General features: G+C 39.3%; 1 protein-coding gene across 2 annotated transcripts in view; it reads right to left on the bottom strand.

Moving 5' to 3' along the window:
- Nucleotides 1-5,781: 5,781 nt before the first annotated feature.
- xylt2 (xylosyltransferase II) overlaps nt 5,782-20,287 on the bottom strand; it is a 28,798-nt gene continuing 14,292 nt past the window's right edge. For both annotated transcript variants that reach the window (XM_036589904.1, XM_036589903.1), the window contains exons 4-11: nt 19,474-19,676; nt 18,398-18,478; nt 16,554-16,770; nt 15,829-16,005; nt 14,122-14,378; nt 13,043-13,238; nt 12,332-12,665; nt 5,782-9,650 (exon numbers count right to left, since the gene is read on the bottom strand). In XM_036589904.1, coding sequence (XP_036445797.1) covers nt 9,328-9,650; nt 12,332-12,665; nt 13,043-13,238; nt 14,122-14,378; nt 15,829-16,005; nt 16,554-16,770; nt 18,398-18,478; nt 19,474-19,676 — 1,788 coding nt within the window. In that variant the 3' untranslated portion in view covers nt 5,782-9,327. The remainder of the gene's footprint in view (nt 9,651-12,331; nt 12,666-13,042; nt 13,239-14,121; nt 14,379-15,828; nt 16,006-16,553; nt 16,771-18,397; nt 18,479-19,473; nt 19,677-20,287) is intronic.

The following is a 20,287-nucleotide window of genomic DNA, read 5'->3' on the forward strand; positions in this document are numbered from 1 at the left end:
TAGATTCATTTTGAAAGTACTGTTATTATTTACACACATACAGTGCTGGGGTCCCTGTACTAATCACTATAATGCATTTTAAACCAGTTATGCACTTTGCATCTACTATACTTCCCCATTTCAGTGAGTGTGTTTGCACATTTCTAGCCTTAGCTCTATGAAGTGCTTCTCTGGACCCTTAAAGAAATAGACCACAATCCCATTTTTAACTTTTTAAAACACAAAAAAGTTTACTAAATTACAAAAAATGTGTTTTGCTAGTGATAATTCTTAATGTTACACACTGATTTTGACTATGTTTATTGTATTAAAAATGAACGATTGAACATTCCATTTTGTCACTGCTAAAATAATCATAACACTACTGAAACATTTGGTAAAGTTTGAGTAGTGTTATGATTATTTTAGCAGAGACAAAATGGAATGTTCAATCATTCATTTTGACTGTGTCTGCAGTGAGAATTTGCAGTAGTGAGTGTTTCAGTATAAAGAAAGTCTAGCCAATATTTTTTTTTTATTAAAACACTAAAAAGTTTACTTAATTGTGGAAAATATGTGTTTTGGTAGTGATAGTTCTTAATGTTACACCCTGATTTTAGGACGCATTTACTTTAAAACAATGGGATCTAACTGCTCACCTTGTGGCCATGATGGACAGGGATATAGTCTCACAAATGCAGGGGTGTGGTTAAACTAAGGCTCCACCTGTGGAATAAAACTTTGTGTTCTGGAAGTGACATAAAATGTGGGACAGCATTTAAAAAAAAAAAAAGGTTTAAAAGCTCATGATAAATCTAAATCTTTCTTAAATCTTTCAAAAACCTCAGGTTAAAAGGAAAAAAAAATATGATTTTCATAAATTGAATTTAGGGGACATGGTTTGGGACAGCCCCCTCCCAAAAGAGAGCATCTAGTAAGTGGTGATTTTGATTATTTTTAGCTCATAGCTTATAATTTTTTAGCTTATATCTTTTTTACTGTGGTTGGTTTGCTGAGGTTGGCATCATAGAGCAGTTTTCATGCCTGCCTTGTTTTACTTCCTCTTAAAGTCTATAGAAGGTCATTTTTGGCACTACATGTTAATTCATAAGTGGCTGTTTTTGCTGTCTAAATTTTCAAAAAAAATGGTAAAATTTGTCTTTATTACAACAAGTCCTTAATACACCAGTATGTTGTGGCGAGGCAAAGGTTGAAGGACTATTTTTTTTACCGTGTCACCATGTGGTCCATTTTGACATGATTGCATCACGTAACTCCCTCAGGCGCACTTTCATGCTGTGAATGTCCTGTTTTACCACATCCCAAAGGTGCTTTATTGGATTCAAATCCCATGACTGGGAAGACCACTGAAGAACAATGAACTCATGGACATGTTCATGAAACCACTTTGAGATGAGTTTTGCTTTGTGACATGGTACATTATCACACTGGAAGTAGCCATTAGAAGATGATAAATTGTGGCCATTAAGGGATGGACATGGTCAGCAACAATAATCAAACAGGTTGTGGCATTCAAGTGATGATTGATTAGTATTAATGGGCCCAAAGTGTGCTAAGAAAACATTCCCCACACCATTACACCACCTCCACCAGCTTGGACTGCTGACACAAGGCAGGTTCAAGATTCATCAGACCAGGTTATGTGTTTCAGTTTGCTGGTTTTGGTGAGCTTGTGACCATTGCAGCCTCAGCTTTCTGTTCTTAGCTGACAGCAGTGGAACCTGACATGGTCTTCTGCTGTTGTAGCCCATCTGCCTCAAGGTTCTTCGTGTTGTGCATTGTGAGATGCTTTTCTGCTCACCACAATTGTGCAGGGTGGTTATCTGAGTGACCGTAGCCTTTCTTGTCAGCTCAAACCCGGCCATTCTTACCTAGCCTCTCTCATCAACAAGGCATTTCCATCCGCAGAACTGCTGCTCACTGGATGTTTTCTCTTTATTGCTCTAAAAACTGTAGAGACTGCTGCGCATGAAAATCCCAGGAGATCAGCAGTAATAGAAATACTCAAACCAGCCCATCTGGCACAATCATGCCACAGTCAAAATCACTGATATCACATCCTCCCCTCATTCCTTAGGTTGATGTGAATATTACACGAAGCTGCTGACCCATATCAGCATTATTTTATGCACTGCACTGCAGCCACACGATTGGCTGATTAGATAACTGTTTTCGACTTTTTTAAAGGCCTAATATACAACAAAAAGGTTATAAATGCCATTAAGGACATGCTGAAAACACTGAAGATGAAAAGATTATATTTATTTAGTTTCTCTGTGAATCCAAGAACACATAGATTAGTTTTCCTACTTTTTTATTTTTTTAAACTTCAACTAAAAGTAAGTTTGTTTGGCTTTGAAAAAAACTGTGAGGTAATTTGGGCATCGTTGCAGTAAGGACATATAAATGTGGGACAGACATGATACTAATGATCAGTTACAGAATTTTTGTTTTTAATTCAACACAAACAGTGCAGTTTCAATCAAAATGATGTCATTTTATAGCTGAACAACTTCTATTTATGCATTTGAAGAAAAATTACAATTGTGGGACTTGAATAAAAGCAATATTTAGGCCAATATATTATATAAATGACTTTTAACTTATAAATTGGTCATTAAATCTAATACGTGAAAGTGCATTATGATACTACTAAACCATTCTCTACACGTTATGCTAAAACAGCTAACATATATCCTGAAATTCACTGCCAGGACTAAAAAAGTACCTGTAGTTGCTGAAATACTCGAGTACGCATTTCGCAAACAAAGGGAAAATGTAACGTGTGCCTTTACTGTTTGCTTTCAATGTTGTGTTTAACATGAGTTTATGCCACAAATAATTCAAGTCTCTTTGAGTCTCTTTCTTATCCTCTGTGCATTTTAAGTGCTGACCCTGATTTATACCATCTGGAATTTTCATCATGAGGCAGAAAATTTATGTGGTGTGGGTGAATCAATAAAAGACAGAGCAGCTTGTAGCATCAGACACAAGGACAGACAGTTAAATACGCCTCCATAGTCTTGCTGCAATGCTCAAATCTCAGGTTAGTTCTTAGGTTTTAATCGCTGCCTTTTTATCAATTATAATTGGATATTTTGATCAAATTAAACAAAAAAGGCTACCATGGTTTGTGCTTATTCCCCACAGGCCATTACTGACCACACACACACACACACACACACACACAATGACAGTGACATTTTATCAGAGGACTTCAGATCTGTATCTTTTTCAATAAATGTCTTGGAGGCCTGGGTAAGGCTTGGAGTATAAATCAAAATTAGCTTGGCTTTATTGGATTAGTGTGAAAGACGTGGATCCACATACATGTTGTGTCTAAGAGAAACAGTATTGGTCTAAGGGATCAGTTTCACTAGTCATTTCATTGTATTTGTGAAGACTATCCCAACAGATCAGTTTTCTCTGTACTCTTCTTCAAGGGTTCTTCAATAAAGGGAATGGTTCCATTTATAACCATTAATTCTGTATAGAACTAGGCTCTTTATGTTGATGGAGAAAGTGTTGTAAATGATTCTACATAGAACCTTTTTGAAAAAAGTTCTATATAGCACCATATATATTGTGACCCTGTAACAATAGATAAACCCTTTTTGGTACTACACAGCAGTGGTTCCCAACTCTGGTCCTGGAGAACCCCCTGCTCTGCATATTTTTGTGTTTTCCACCAAACACACCCAGTTCAACTCAGGAAGGGTGTGTTAATTAGTGGATTCATTGGTTCAGGTGTGTTGGGAACAGATCAAACACTAAAATGTGCAGGGCAGGGGGTCCTCCGGGACCAGGGAACCACTGCTCTGTAGAACCATATACAACACATTCTCCATCAATTAAAAGAACTATTTCACCATGCAACGAATCATTTAAACATGCAAATGGTTCTTTGAGTGTTCACGGTTATAAACAGTACCACTGCCATTAACTAAAGAACTTTTAAAGAACCATCTTTTTTTTTTAAGAGTGTAGCTGGACATTGGACCCCCTAACGACTTCTGACAACACAACGTCATTTTATAGTTAACCAATAGCATCCATTCTGGAATGAGGTTTTATTTACCTAAAATGGTCATAATTTAATTTTACTTGACCATTTCCAACATCTTTATCCCCTAGAATTTAATAAGCTGTTTTCGTGCCTCATTCAAAACGCAGTCAGGGCCGAAACAATATCCTATGACCTCAATGTGGGTGGGGCTAAAGTGCTGTACGCTAAGTGAATATAAGTAAATGTTACAAAACAATGAATTTTAAACAGGCTGTTTCTACATATGGACTGGGGAGTCAATAGTACATTTTGAAAGTAATGTTTGCATATTGCAACTCTTATTTGAAGCTGCACTAAGTAAGACTGAAAAATTGAATGAAGTAGCATTACTGAGTTAGGAGAAAGAAAACACGCTAAAGTATGTTGTGGTCTGCTGCGAGTCGCCCTGTAAAGCCTGAAATCACCATTTAAAGTCAGAGGCATGGGCAGACGCTGCAGGAGTTTTTTGGACCACAGCATATGTCTTTTCATATCAATGCCACATGCACAGACTCAAAAAGAGGATCCAGCTCCATGTTTAGATCTCAAATGCAAAATCAACATTAAACCGATGAAGATATGACGACAATAGTAGATCATTCACTTCCATCCTCAGAACACACGTTCTTAACCAGGTTTGACCAAGTTCTCTTTGAATGCTCAACACGCTCACAATCATCAGATTCATCCTCTGAGGGACAGGGGTCCAAAGCACACTTGACATTACAAATGTTCCTCTGCATATTGCAATTACAAATTTCCACCAGAGAGGTCTTCAAATCCCCTAATCTTATATAGTGTAGCTTCAAAAAAAAAAAAAATAAATAAAAATAATGGACCGCTGAGTGTGGTCATTTAATAGTTTGCCATTACCACCCACACTAGCCCTGGGTTTCAGTTATTTTTGTCTATTAAGGGCAAATTAACAGCCCCTGTTGTGCCCTGTGGTTAACCAACATGTTCCAAAACCTCTTAAGAACAATGGTTCTTCAAAATGGTTCTATATAGAATCATGAACACTCAAAGCACCATTTGCATGATTACATTTTTTTGAAAATGGTTCTATATAGCACCAAAAAAGGTTCTGCTATTGTTACAATACAAGCTTGTAGCAATAGCAACTCTTGTTGGTGCTATACAGAACCCTTTTCAAAAAGGTTCTATATAAACATCACCACAGCAACTTATGACGCACAACTAACCTCCAGAACAGGTTAAGCTTGGGATTTCAGATCATAAGCAGTCCTAAACTAATCAGGGCGAAGCTCTGTCCAATCAGGGACAGCCTTCTGATTGAGGTGACCACTTCTGCTTCCTTTTCAGGACACTTTTTTTCCTTTTGTTTTGTTTTTCCTCCTTTTTTCCCCTCCATTTGTTAGGTTTTCTGAAACTGAAAGTCAGGAACCTTGTGGAAGCTGAACATGCTTCGTAAGACAGACCCCTGGAATCCATACATGCCACCAACCTCAAAATAATGCATGAGGTTAAATATTTGATAATCAAAAGAACATTTTGGCCAAAATGAATAATTTACAGCAGATGTAGCAATGGGTAATCACACCTACCAGCCTCCTATATCTGTACCACAGCTGTCTCGAGAGTGAGACTAGAGAAGATTAGGAAAGCCCACTTCTGATGATCTTGAAGGTGGGAGCAACATCATTCAGACGTTTTACAAAAAGAGTAGGTTGTAAACTGACACTGTGGAAGAAAAATGGCAAGTAATCAGATCAGTGTACTATTAATTTGACATGTTTATTGTGCCTCTGGCTGAAGTCTCTGCTTTTCAACTTCACCATTAAGTTTCTCACAGCACCTTTCAAATCCTGGGGGGCCGTCCCTCAACACCATGTCTTTTAAGACTCGTTTAGGAACGGAACCACCGCTCCAGATACCATTTCATGACAGACTGAGACAGACAATGCAGGACGAGGGTAATGAGTAAAGACTGAAGCAGCGCTCTCCACTCGACTAACAGCTGAAAATATGACTTTCCTTGCTAAGACGGATATAAATACAAAAATAATCCATTCATTCACACACACACGCACACAAATATAGATACACACATTTCTTTTGTTTTAAAACAAAAGGCTTCTCTGAAGCAACAGTATGAAGACAAAAAGGTCACTTCAATTCATTGTGACAAAATAAGAACGGTGGATATTTTCATGGTCACTGCAATTTTGAAACATGGCTTTTGGAAAAATAAATAAATAAAAAAAAGACCCATGAAAGAATGATAATGAATTAGCCGTGCAAAAGCAGCTCATTTCATTCTCAGACTTTTTTTTTGTTTGCTTCATCAGTCTTTCTGTGATATGTCCCCGAGGCCGGAGGAAAAAGGTTGTTTAAGTATTAGAAAAAATGTAAAACACTTCTCATGAAATAGTGTATGACACAAAGTGACAAGTGGATGATGGTGTACTTCACTGATGAAGTTTAGCCAAAACATCATAAGCCTGTACTGCATTGCAGTGGTAGACTGGAATAGAATCTTATATGCAATAAGACCAGATCGAGTGTAACAGAGTGTAAGCATTTACATCAACAGTAACACAATACATTACTACGGGGCATTCTATTACAATTCAGCAGTAAACTGGGTGAGTACCGAGGAGCTTGCGATTCACCTAAACCACATGATTGTCCAGGCTTCTGGCACCCAGACCATGCAGATGACCAATGAAACTGACTTATCCATGCTCCTCCTATGACCATGTTCTTTTATAGCAACTGTTGCAAAGCTGGACAAGCTTTACAGAATGCTGGGGGAAAAAAAAAATATATATATATCAACCTAGGGCTGAACGATTAAAATGTATTTTTTTTATTACTGAAATGGCAATTTGAAAAAGTGGTTGTGATTAGAAAATCACAAGAGCCGCAATTTTTATTATGACATGCATTATCAACAATGCTGAACTATGAATGACATTTGATATTCAAGTATGAGTTAATGAACCGAACCCAAATAAATTAACTTTGCCTGAAAATAATGTAGGGGTGTAGGCTTACATTTTTAGATGACGGCACTGGTGTTGCCCAAAAATACAGCAGCGCATAAACGTCTACACTAAAGCATGTTTCATTACTCAAAAACAGTCAAGGGAAATCTAGCTTTTCATGTTGGGTGACTGGCGGAGACTGCCTGAGATAAACTAATGAGCTAACAGAGCTAACGTGTTACGCTGGAAGCTGATAAGGATATCATCTTCTACAGAAAGCATTTTCTTCTCAGTGAACGATGTGCCAACATGTTATTTTGTCAGAGAAATACTTTTTCACTGTTTCCGCTCTAGCAAACATCAGCTAGAGTAGTTAGCCTAGTAAGTGATGGTCATTAACAGAATCATTAATCATGTCATTAACAATGCGTCCTTGGCAGTGTGCTCACATTCAGGCACTTGCGCTTCGAAGTAGCAAAGTATAAACGTAACATACATACTCGTAAACAAAAGAAAACTTTGCACTTCACAGAACTAATAGATCATATATTTTCTCCGTCTTCCCAGGATGTAACGTAACAAGTACCTGAAAAGTGAATTTAGTATTTGAATACTGGCACCTCAAACAGTTAACTGAGAACTTGAGTACCCATGTACATTCCTGTTCTGATTAAGTTTTAGGTGTGAAATTGTAATCTAATAACATGGAGTTTGTGAACTGCCTATAGATGAGTTAGACCAATCAGAAGCAGCTAAACACCCATGCGCTGTAAACATGACACCACAACCACAACTAACTGGCAATCTGTCGCATTTCGGTCAGCATTCAAATTCAGAAAAATTAGATATGCTGGCCTTCTTAGCCAAAATAGTTTACAATGATTTATAATCACATTTCCAATCGCAGGCACAATATTAGTTAGAAAAAACACAGTCATATTCCACCAACTGTTCAGCCTTAAATCAACTTAAAAAAAATAACGCATAAATTTGGACATTTAGAGTCTGTTCTTCATTACAATTATATTTATCTTGTGTAGGTGCAACGTTACATTGTTTGGAAGGACTGTGTCATGCAATCAAGCTAACATTACTCAAATTTGCTGCCAAATTTGATTTGATGCTACAATATTAGCCAGCTTACTACCGTAGTATGGAATCTCAAAGTTATGAATCTAAACTCCAATCTAAAGTCATTAAATTGAAAGAGATTCTTGTCGATGTTCTGTAAAACTTGTCCAGTCTTGGTCTTGTTGCTACAAAACAACGCATTTTTGAGCAGAGCATGGATAGGTCAATTGGCCAAAGATCATGAATTAGTTCTGCATTCATGGCATTTACAGCCATAAGACAAAGAGAAGACTGTGTTTGTTGGTGCTTCAATAGATGCTGTATCACACAATCCATGTACACTCACACTGTTACTGTGGTGTAGCCCTAAACCATTTGCAGTCATGGACAATGCAGTGGTAAACATCAATATGCCATGGTTTTAACTGAAGCCATTCAAAAAGAACATGAAAGACAGCCACAGCATCACAAAACTCTAATTCACAAACAGTCCTATTCTTGTCTCCTAATGGACGGATGTCATTACTGGTGTTGTCCATTTCGTTGCTGAACTGTACACAATGAACCCATGCAATGGTAACACTGCGCCTCTGTAAGCAGCATTTGAAATGTGATCGCATGGAGCCAGAGATCAACTGACCTCCAACAGTGACTTCATAAGCTTCATGACTTGCGACTCTGCCAATCAGTACAGAGAAGACCTTTGCCTTACAGTAAAGTGCACTTCATCGATCTGCTTCTGAAGTTCGGATATTGATGCTTCAAAATAAGCATAGAAATACAGGCCAGAGGACTCCAACCACTCGCCTTCACCAGGTAGTAGAGCTTGAAATAAGGATTTTGGCCACACTTTACACAGAAGAAAAATGTGCACTTCATTTCACTTGTCCTGTAAATAAAAAGAGTAAAAGTGCTGAGGTGGAGGGTTTTATATCGTCAAACCCAGTCAAATCAAGACTGTATGTGGACACCTCAACATTTTGTAACGTTTATGTCACACCCGAACAAAGATACACTACGGTCATAAAATGTCCGGCGGTCCTCATGTGCAAACATCAATAACTGCTCTCTTAGATCCTCCCTGACAACTCATAAACCCTCAAAACAGAAGGTGCCTCGAATACACCCCTGTGGGACCTCCAGCAGTGGGATGGTCTGAGAGACCATACCCCGTAAACATCACTCACAGGGGTCGTGGACCCCCCCACCTCTTCTGTAGTTCACTTCAGTGTTCTTGCCCCTTGTTTGCCCCAAATCTCGGGGCTACCTGATGCGGCCGTTCTTTTTGACCAGCCCCAGTTCTGATTTAGGGTCTGGTGATAGCGAGCTCCAGGTGGTCTTGGCACACAGTGCCACAGTGGGGCAGAGGGAGGTCTCACTGGAGCAGATGTCTCCTGTCACCCAGAAGCCCCCCACCAAACTGTCCACCCAGGACTCCAGAGCCTTGCCCACCAAAGAGGCCTTCTTCTGAGCCTCCTCCAGGGCAGGCTCCATGGGGGGCAGCTTCAGCACGTGGGTCAGTTGTTGGAAGCCCTGCTCCATGTACACGTTGCCGGGAGGACCTGCATGCAGCCAGCTATGTTCCTCTGAAAATACATCACAGAAATGAGACAGAAGGGAGGGAAGTATTAGCATTCATAAAGCTGGGAAAAAACAGCACACAAATGAAGACCTAAGGCTATCTTTATACAGCTGTAAGAGCTGAAAGAAATCCAAAAATCACCATGCAACAAATTTTGTTTATTCCACTAGTTAGAAAGATTAATAGAAAGCATTTTCCACTCATTGTACTGTTGTAAAAATCATAAATTTATCTGCAATGTGTTATTTACATGTGCATCATTACATCATGTTTGCATGATTTTACAGCAAGTTTATCTAGGACGGCATCTCTGCAATAATTCTGTAATAATTGTCATGCTTTGGATCCCAAAGGAATCTCTACCCTGTGTAAAAGAGGGGCTTCAAGAGAGGAGAAAATGAATAATCTAGAAATGTTAACAAAGCAGAACAAATACTGGCACAAGTTAACCTAAGCTTGACTATCTAGCTAGCTAATTAAACCAACTTACTACAAGCAAAAAGGAGACCCTCATCATCACATGGTACTTCAAAAGCATTTTCACAAAACTTTCACAATGTTGAGACTAGAGGTGTGTATTATTAATGTTTTTTTTAATGTATTGATACCAGTACCAATACCCTGATTTCAATACTGAATCCTGAACGATACTTTCTTTGATGCCTTCTTTTTAATAATAAGTTGTTGGAAGTGAGCGTATTTACTGAATGTAACGAATTAAAGACAAATCAAGAAGAGCCACTGATAATAATGTGCTTGCATCATGTAATTTAGCCAACCAATCAGCAGACAGACTAATCAAGCATGCCTATTGGCTCACAGACACTAAGAATGACTACTAAGGTATTCAAATTTGGTACTAAATGTCACAGACTTTTTTGATACTCTGTTGTATTGAAATAATCTGGTTGCTACCGTAAAGGTATTGAATTTCGATATCCAGCCCTAGTTGTAACAATGCATCGTGACACATGATATGGATACTGCAGTAGACAACTGTGACATTGTGCATCATGGAGATGTGACAAGGCATCATGGAGAACCGACACTCTAAAACAATTATGCTATCTAATGCAACTGCACTGTTTTAGCCAATCAAACTCCTCCTGACTCTCAGCTTTTTTAGTTTGTGACAATATGTGAAACAATATGACTGTAGTTATAATTTTTCTTCATTCCAAGTTCAAAATATCATGAAAATACCGAAATCGTGAACCCAGTGCTGTGAATTGTATCGTGCGGCAAGGGTATCATTACATATCATTAGTATAGTGTCATGCGAGTTTTAAGCAACTAAGTTGTCTAAGTTTCACCACATAAAGCCAGCCTAAAACCCTCAAAAGGATCTTTTCAGCAGCAGTCAGTGTGAGCACAGCTCATTTTGGCAATGCCGCCATCTCCTCTGAAGACTGATGTACTGTTATAGTTATACATTCTTTGATCGGAAAAGCTTATTTGACAACATGGGCACAAATACCGCACCAACCAGTAACACTACAAACCCAATGCTAATAGAGCATTAACTAGTTGATGTTACACTATTCTGCAGCATCATGCTAACTGATAATCTTGCTAATAAGCCTTTGCCCAGTGAACGTGAACCGAGTTACTGCGGTAGCAGTCCCCAGTGACAGTAAAAACGTATTAACCACCAGTTTAAAGAAATAAAAACTTAAGTGATTTTCATTTATTGATTTATTGGTGAATATGAAGCTGACTTCAGCTTTCTGGTAGCATTTTTGATAAGGTGATTTAAGCTGTCAAAATATCCTACCTAGAGTTTTATGTAGGAGTTGCTACAAAGAAATATGCACTACGGTAGGACAATTCAACAAGGAAGCTGAATTCGTTGGAACATTGGGAGGCTGTACAGAGGATGTAGGTGCAGCAGCTGCTTTGCTAAAGAAAACACACTGCACTGCTTTAGACTTATAGGATGTTGTGTTTCATGAGACTGCTGGTGTTACACCTTTACAGGCAACTACTGCTTTACATATACTGCACTGAACTGCATTTTCATTAAATTTAGTAAAGTAAGCCCACACTTTTAAACGTCTTACCATATCAGCTATGACCAGAGAGCAGAAAATGATGCTCAGCATTCAAAATGGGTGGTTAGGGTTAGCAATTTAGAGGGATGCAAATTTGAAAATGCCAGCTATGTAAAATGCAGCAGCGCTGGAGCATGTGCTTGAAGCTGCAAGCAGATAACACGCCTGTACAAAAAAAGCGTACATTTTAGTACATCCTCAGACCACAGAGTCAGGTTTCAACAGAAAAACATAGTAAAACCATGGTAAAAAAAAGGCACGTCTCTGCTCTCAGCATCAGGCGAAATGGGCCTTTTCAAACTGTGACATTTGCAATTAAATTTTTCCTTACTAGGTTAATCACAGTTTTGTGGCCACATCTACCACTACTTGGGGTACCAAACTGCTCTTTATGTTCTTTTATTTGACAAAGATTAAGTTTTACATCACTGTGCTTGCTCCTGTGTCCACCTCAACGTAAGGGACAGTTACAAAATCACTGGACAACAAGGTAAAGGAAAATCACCCCCAGCCTGGTTTAACTGTTTACTCCGGTTACTCTCTACACCCAAATAAGAGGACTCTGTTACCAGCACAGGCCTACATGCTAACCTTTCTTTACTCTTAGTAACAACAGAACCATGAACTCTCTCACCTTTGCGAAGTGGTTCTCTTCCTTTAAAGGCCAGAGGCATGACCAGGAAGCGTGCTTCTGCCACTCGCTCCCATAGCCTCAACACGCGGACCGTCCAAATTCCAGGCCGGAGAGGACGCTGCAGTGGGGGCTTGTACTGTGTGAATTCTGCCTCCACGTCAACGCTGATGTCATAGGAGGCTGCTACCACCTGTGCTGGGTCGATCCACACTATGGTGGCTGTAAGGTTGGGGCCACGAGCCCACTTCTGCACCGCTACAGGCTCATCCAGAGGGCCCATAACACCTCCAAAGTTGCGGAAAATTCTCTCTTTGGGGTCCCACTCTGTCCCAACCTGGAGGATGACAATGTGCAAAAATGCTTGTGGTATGACCATGGACAAATTTGAATTCCTTAAGAGGAAAAAGTTTACATTTGCATAATTTCAGACACACTTTTTTCACAATTTTCCTGCATGAAAGGGCAACCTTTGAGTGATGTGTTATCCACCCAACTGTTATTTCCTCATGCATGTGCGTATATCAATATTAGACACTGCAATTTGTCACATTTGATACGATATTCATTATTATTCTACTTTTTAAAAAAATTCTTAACCACTTTCTGATCAACTTCTAATTTTAATAAAAACAAAAAAAACTCATCAAGTGGGAATCCCATTATCAAACAGCCTCTCCATAACGGCTGCTTTGCTTTCTTTCACGCTCTTACCTCCAGGTTCTTAAGCCTCTCAAACTCATGCAGGTTGCTCTCGAGTTGTAGAGTTGCTTGGGGAACAGCCCACACCTCCAGCATCTCCCTGCCTCCAGACACTACACTCTGCACCTCCTGTCGTACCAGGTAGCCCTGGAAACGGTCGTCATAGAAATAGAGATACACCGACACAGGGTAGCCAATGGCCTCAAACCTGCAAGGAAATGCAGCAACGTTAAAGCAGAACCACAGTTTCAATAGCCCCAATATATACGGCAATTAAAGCTAGTTTCAAAATACAGCTCCCAGCAAGCCTTGTGCTCATAGCATGTAACCAAAGCAGTAGGACCATCTATTAACAGAGCTATTATTCTAATAATTAATCAAATAATTTGATTAATTAAAAATAAGATTAATATTGTTTAAATAAAACAATAAAAAATAATTTAACTAAATAATAACAAAACGATTTGTTTCAGATTCAAAAACTGGATGACTCAGAAAGCCTTCAAAAAGATTTCATTAAAACACAAATAAAAACACTACGTGGCAAAAATGCATAGAAATTCCACTGGGTTTTCTTACTGTAAGAGTACGAAAAGGAACAGTTAGAGAATTTAAAATATGCATTATTGTAATGCAAATAATCATTGTTGATTCATCAAGATACATTTGAATAAATTAGAATTATTCTTCATTGAGTAATCAAGCCCTACCCAGCAGTCATGCAAACACATTATTTAGAAGTCAAATATCAGCACTGCTGCTGAATGCTCGGAAAATATTAATGCAAAACCCATCAACAAATGTTCAATACAGCATGCATTCCTTGACTCATGGGTGACTACTACTGACTCAACTGTGACAAAATGAAGTGTGAAAATCACATTACGCAGGTTTTCATTAGTGATTCACACATACTCATTTTCAACTTGAGACAGAAAAGACAATCAAGACTGTGATACACTGAGAAACCACTAACACAGTCATACAGTTCTAGTAGATTCTCACTCAAACTACAGACACAGACATGCAGAAAACAGAAGTTATGGGTCTCCTCTAGCCCTATACAGTGGCGAGGGTGTGGGGTGTCTCACCTGCATGCCTCACTGCTGGCGTGTGCGGTCTCCTGACTGTGCAGGCCCAGTCTGAAGAAGGAGGAGTAGGCCGTTAGGGCCACATCACTGAGTATGCCCACACCGTCCTCACGCTCGAAAAGACTCTCCCAGTAGGCCTTGAGCGCTGCCGTGCCCGGAGGGTAGTGACCGTACAGGTGGGTGTCCAGGATGTCTATGGCCTCCTGATTCACGGTGGACTCAAATTTGCGGGCGAAGAATGTAGGCCTGGTCAGTTGCTGTTGGGGGAGAATGATGGAGGGTCACAAATTCACTACAGTAGCTTAGAATAACTGTAGGTATATAATATAATTAAGACAGCATTTAAAGCCACTAAGTAGGGACACTACACAACTTTCAAAATTCTAATATATTATGAAGAGACTAGATAGCTCTCAACATAATTGTCCACGGACATGATTTTCTAATTGGAAAACACAAAGGAGAATTCCACAATTTTTTCTAAATTTTTGCAGAGCTCAGTCCTTGAGAGATAAAAAAAAGCCGATCAGAGTGGTTGAATGTGAAAAAGTTCATCGGAGAGAAATTTGCAGACTCTGATTCCTCTACAGTGGTGGTGAAATGAACAAGGGGTTGCTATGTCTACAACACAAATCTAGCCAATTTTATTTACTATCCAAAATGACTAGAGAACCTACACGTGTTTGAGTTTTTATCTGTAATGTTGATAATGATAAAATAAAATAAATAAATCATAAAATAATGTCTCATGCATCAAGCAGTGTATTTGTAACCATTTTATGTAAATGTTTTCTGTGAGGTAGCTTTAACCATACAAGTCCACTGCTTGCGAATTAGTCTTCTAAAATTTCACCCCAATTCATTTTCTAGCATAAAAAAATGCAGGAGGGACTATGGGACAGCGAGCAGCATGAACATGACTAGCGGTGCAGCAAGAAAAATTGAGCAGGCATATTAAACATGCAGTGCTGATGAATTAGGAAAAAGCAATTTTCCATTGTCTGTGCACAACAAGGATTTGCCTATATAGTCCCATCAGGGCGACATGGACGAAAAGTTAATAACAGCTGTGCTAGAAAGAACAGAAATGTTTCCAGCACATACAGAGCATGGGAGCTGCCTCAAATCTCTTTTTTTTCTGATGTACAGCGTAGCTAATTTAGAGCATTCTCCATATTTGTAGTAGAGTATTTTTTTACAACAGCATATTTGAATGGGAAGGTCAGTGGATGATGTAATTAGATAGAGTAAACAAGAAATCTTTTAACTACAGTGTTAATATTTCACAGAAATATTTAATTCGCTATTTAGAACGAAGTTCATATGAGTAGCCTACTTGAGAAGACTACTTAAAATATATTTAAAATCAATGACTGACAGGTTCATTCACATCCTGTGTTGTAGACCGGCACGCTCCTCAAGCACAAGAGTTACACATCGCTTGCAGTGGACATGTACTATTAGAGGATTTATACTTCAGATGTCTGGTTCCCATCACCACCACTTTCAACAACTCTGTCTCCACAAGTTTCTCTAAAATGGCGCACTGCACATTAAACTGCTCTGAATGACTTTGATTGGACTGGAATTGGATACACATTAATATTGTACATATTCATCAGCACAAGTAATGCATCGTTTATCAGAAAGCTGCTTCAGTATGTTAAGCTGTATGAAACATTATGAGACTCAGGACTATACACGGACCTGAATTCGGATAAGGTCAGCAGGTTTGAAGTCGTTGGGGGAGCAGCCACACCAGTCCACTATGTGCTTGTACTGGCATTTGCAGCCCAGCTTGCGGTTCCAGTTAGTCACGCGCAGGTTGTTGTCCACTAGCGTGTCACACATGTGGCTATTGCCCAACACCGTGTGAAAAAAAGACTGTGAAACAGAAAAAACTTTGGTCAGAGTCAACATTTTGGAGAGTTTTGCTATCCCCAAAAGAATGGTTATATGATTACACCTGGGCAATGCACCAGAAACGGGGGGAAATGGAAGTAATAGAGGTGTATTATTTTCTCTGATGTACAATGTGCGCTTGTGTATTGATCTCACACAATAAAAAGCTAATACAATATTTTGTCACCTCTTTACTCCACTGTTCTTTGCGCTTTCTTTTTCTGCTATGGCACAAATACGCACAAAGTGCTGTAATTTAAACTGCTGCGCACCACTGATTTCATCCTTGCCCCCCTTCATAGCAAATAATAGTGTATTATCTCAAGACTATACTGGAGTATGAACATTTGGACACCAGCCCTTTACAAGTATACAATCAATGGAATAGCCACTTCAGCACTCAACCAAACTGTTGAAATATTAAAACACCCAATTCATAACATTTTTCTTTGAGTCACCCAAACTGGACCTCTAAACAAAAGCAACAGCTGCGATCTCTACGGCAGCAGCACTAGAGGGTGAGGAGGCACCTCAGCAGGGAGCAGGGCGTAGGTGTAGAACTGCTTCAGTCCGTTCACCAGCTCGTCCTGGGAGGTGACCACATACTCCACAAAGCGGCGTGTGAGTGAGAACCAGTCTGAGCCACCTGACACTTCCAGGCCCTCGGGGATGGTGCGCTCGCCCAGGCGCCACATGTGGTTGTCACACTCGTGGAAGAGCCGGTCAAGCCCCTGCTTCTTTATGAACCTACACAGCACCAGAGAAGAAGGTGAAGATTAAAAAGGAATCATTCAGCAAAAAATCCAATTTACGCAAATTTCATCCTTAGTCTAAATGTAGCTGATCAGCCAAGAGATGTTTGATATTTTAAGTATGGTCCTTTAGTTTTACACTGGAGCTACAAGCTAGAGATTTGTAGCTAACAAATTACAGAAGCTCATACCTTAATCAATCAAATTGTGCAAACTAACTGTGGGTGATATGTCGAATTTATGACCTTAAGACACTTGGAGGAATTTTCACAATAAATAACAAGGGTCATGATATTTTGTTTTTCTCAGGGGTGTGAAGTTGGAATGGACAGAATGGTCCAGTAAAACCCCAGTGTCACATTCAAACTCTAATATGCTGACGTCCAATCAGCTTGTCATTATACCGAACACATTCAGTGCATCAAAATTTATTTTAGGCACTTATGCCTCCCAGTGCTGATAAAGTAAACTATTCAAACTGGCATTTTAGCCATATAAATTCCTAAATACAATTGTTTCACATGTTTTTATTTTTGGAATCTTTAAAGTCATAACATGTTGCAAAACAGGGCAGCTTTAAAAATATTTAACTGATCAAAAAATTTTTGTAAATTCTAACTTACTCAAATGTCATGCAGCACAACCAACAAGAGCCTGACAAGATTTTAAGAAAGAGTGGAGCGATGCCTGTCACTCCTGACAGCAGTTTACCAAGTAAAGTGGTATGATCCCAGGAAAACCATGAACATGTCATTATTATAATGTTTATTTATTTTGGGGAAAAAAGTATGCTTAATAAGCTTGAGTTTAAGGACAAAAGGTTACATGTGTGTCCAAGCACAATGACTAGTTAATACATGTTTTCAGTTCTAAATAACTTTAAAATAAATGATGAAAAAACAAAAATCAGACTAATTTCTTATGAGTTACAGTCATATCCAAAATGTGAATACCTCCGTTCAAATTACCTTTTTTATTTTTCTAAGTGACACTAAGCAAACATCTTCTGCAGAGAACCTAAAAGTGGCATTTTTCTGATAACTGCAGCACAGCATTTATAATTTAAATGTTTGTGTTTAAAATATAGAATGTAAAATGTGCCAATAACCTTTGCACAGACGTTTTTCTTTTATTCCCCAATATATTAAATTCAGCAAATAAACAGTGACTGGGCATTAAAATGTGCAGAAGTGTGTTCTCTGTAAAGGATGTATTCTTACCTTAGAAAAACAAAACATGTAATTTGACCAGGGGAACCCAAACTTTTACATATGAATGTATTCAAGTCAGACTGTTTGTTTGTGGTATTCCTGAACAATATTGTACTGACAGCTGCATTGGTTTATATGCACTGCTACTCATAAATGCACTGTGTGAAAAGCCTATGCTGCACTGCATTTCACGGATGCTGCACTGCATTTCACGGATTCACTTTATAGTCTGTAGTTTTACATAAACCAAAGCAATACAGTATCATGAGCGCTTTCTCAGTATCCTAAGTGTTTTCGCAGTAGATGAGCCACTGAATAAACAGTCAGCATTAAATACGCAGCATGTATTTTTGGATTTGCATGTCAATGAGTCAGGGAAAAGGAAGTCAAAAAAAATGGTGACCAAGCTACCTGGCGTTCTCTCTGCCATGAGACTTCAGGAAGTTTTTGTCACGGTTCTGCGAGAGAAAAACCACCAGCTCATCGTTGGTCCTGTTTGGGGACGATAGGAGAAAAGCGAGAGAGAGAGAGCGAGAGAGAGCGAGAGAGAGAGAGAGCGAGAGAGATCGAGAGAGAACGAAAGCGAGAGAGAGAGAGAGAGAGAGAGAGAGAGAGAGAGAGAGATACAAAAAAGAAAAAGAAGAATGCATGAAGAATATAAAGAGCTGACTGGAGGCGAGCAGGAATGAATGTGATGACTTCCTCTAGATGGAATTATCCGCTCCTGACAGGATTTGGTGGTCATCAACGTCTCTGTGTGCAACGGGCCACAAATGTCGATTTAGTTTTTTTTCCCCTTTCTTTTTTGAACCGCACGGTCGGCTGCGGGGATTATAAACTGCCAGGAAAGGCTCTGATGTGTCGGGGAGGGAAAAAAAAGCTCCCTGAACTGATAGAGGAGAAAGAGAGATGTGCCAGCTTCACCAAACACCAGCACAAAGAGAGCTTTCACACCATGCAGCTCACAGCCAAGACCTGCAGCCACACGTAGCGGTTACCTTTACTGCTCAGGACTGAGTCTCTCTGGAACTAACCTGAGTGAAGAAGATTTCTTCTCCCCGAATTCCACAGGAGGGAGTGAAAGCTATTTGTGTTTGATAAAGGCACTTTATATGCAACAGCAGCAACACTAGAAGGCTCTGTTATTGAGCGGTTTAATCACTGTATGCTTGACTATATGCCTCTTATGCTCCCTTATACATAAATGCTACCATTCAAAAGTTTCGATTCACTACTGAAAACTTTTGAATCACTGTTTTCAATATTAAACCAATCTGTATGTATAAAAATGATAAAATTACGCTCCATAATTCTAGTACTGTGCAACTTCTCAGATTTCAAATTGTTTAATTAAAGACTTTTAAATGCATGCAGAATGGTGAACAGAGTGGATGATTCTATACCATCATAACACAGCATGGATACAGAGCCTCTGTGTTACTCTTCAAACAGAGCAAATCCATGCTTTCACAGAAGACGTGACTGACCTGGTGGGGAAGTCTGTGGCACTGAGGTTGATAAAGAAGTCCCACTTCCACTCGAGCATGGACAGCAGGTCCTGCATGCTGTGCAGGTAGGCCTTCAGTAGGCTTGCCCCGCCCCAGATAGTGACCATGCGCCAGGGTGTGGCCCTCACGTTGGGGTACAACTCAGCCATCTGCAGAACTTCACGATGCAGGTAGTTGGAGCGCTACAGGGAATCCACACAATGAGGTCAGACAGCATTTACACATGGGCCTTAACAGCACAGCTGTCAGCATCCACATCTCCACTTCTGTTTCAGAAGAGGAATCTCAAACTGGCACTGCTTTTCACTGCTGCAGTACTGAAAACTGAGCAACACTGAAAAAGGGAGCTGATGTTTTAACCTTTTCACTGTAAATATTAAAGGGAAAAAGAAAGATACAATCATTACTACAACTATCGTACACAATCTTACTCTTACATGCTTACAGCTGTGCTGCAGTAGTCTCTAAATTAAGACTTCTGATAATGGATCTTGAAGGTTCAAGGAATTTTTAGAAAACTACAACTGCTTTGGGGTTTATTTTTGAAGGGCAGGCTGTAAACTTTGTATATTTAACTTTATTACCTGGTGAATGCAGAAGAAATACACAAGAGAGAATGTTTCTGCTAGGAACCTGAATATCTCATTGCTGCCTTATAACTGTAGTAACTGCCTTTAAATCATCATAAAGAGAGAATGCATTACTTAAATGACAAATGACTCAGATGACAAAGACAAAGAGCTAAAAGCTCAAGTTAGGTTGTTTGGCATATTTGCATAACGCATGCTGGGTA

Source organism: Colossoma macropomum, unplaced genomic scaffold, assembly GCF_904425465.1.
Source record: "Colossoma macropomum unplaced genomic scaffold, Colossoma_macropomum, whole genome shotgun sequence".
In the NCBI taxonomy this organism is placed as follows: Eukaryota; Metazoa; Chordata; class Actinopteri; order Characiformes; family Serrasalmidae; genus Colossoma; species Colossoma macropomum.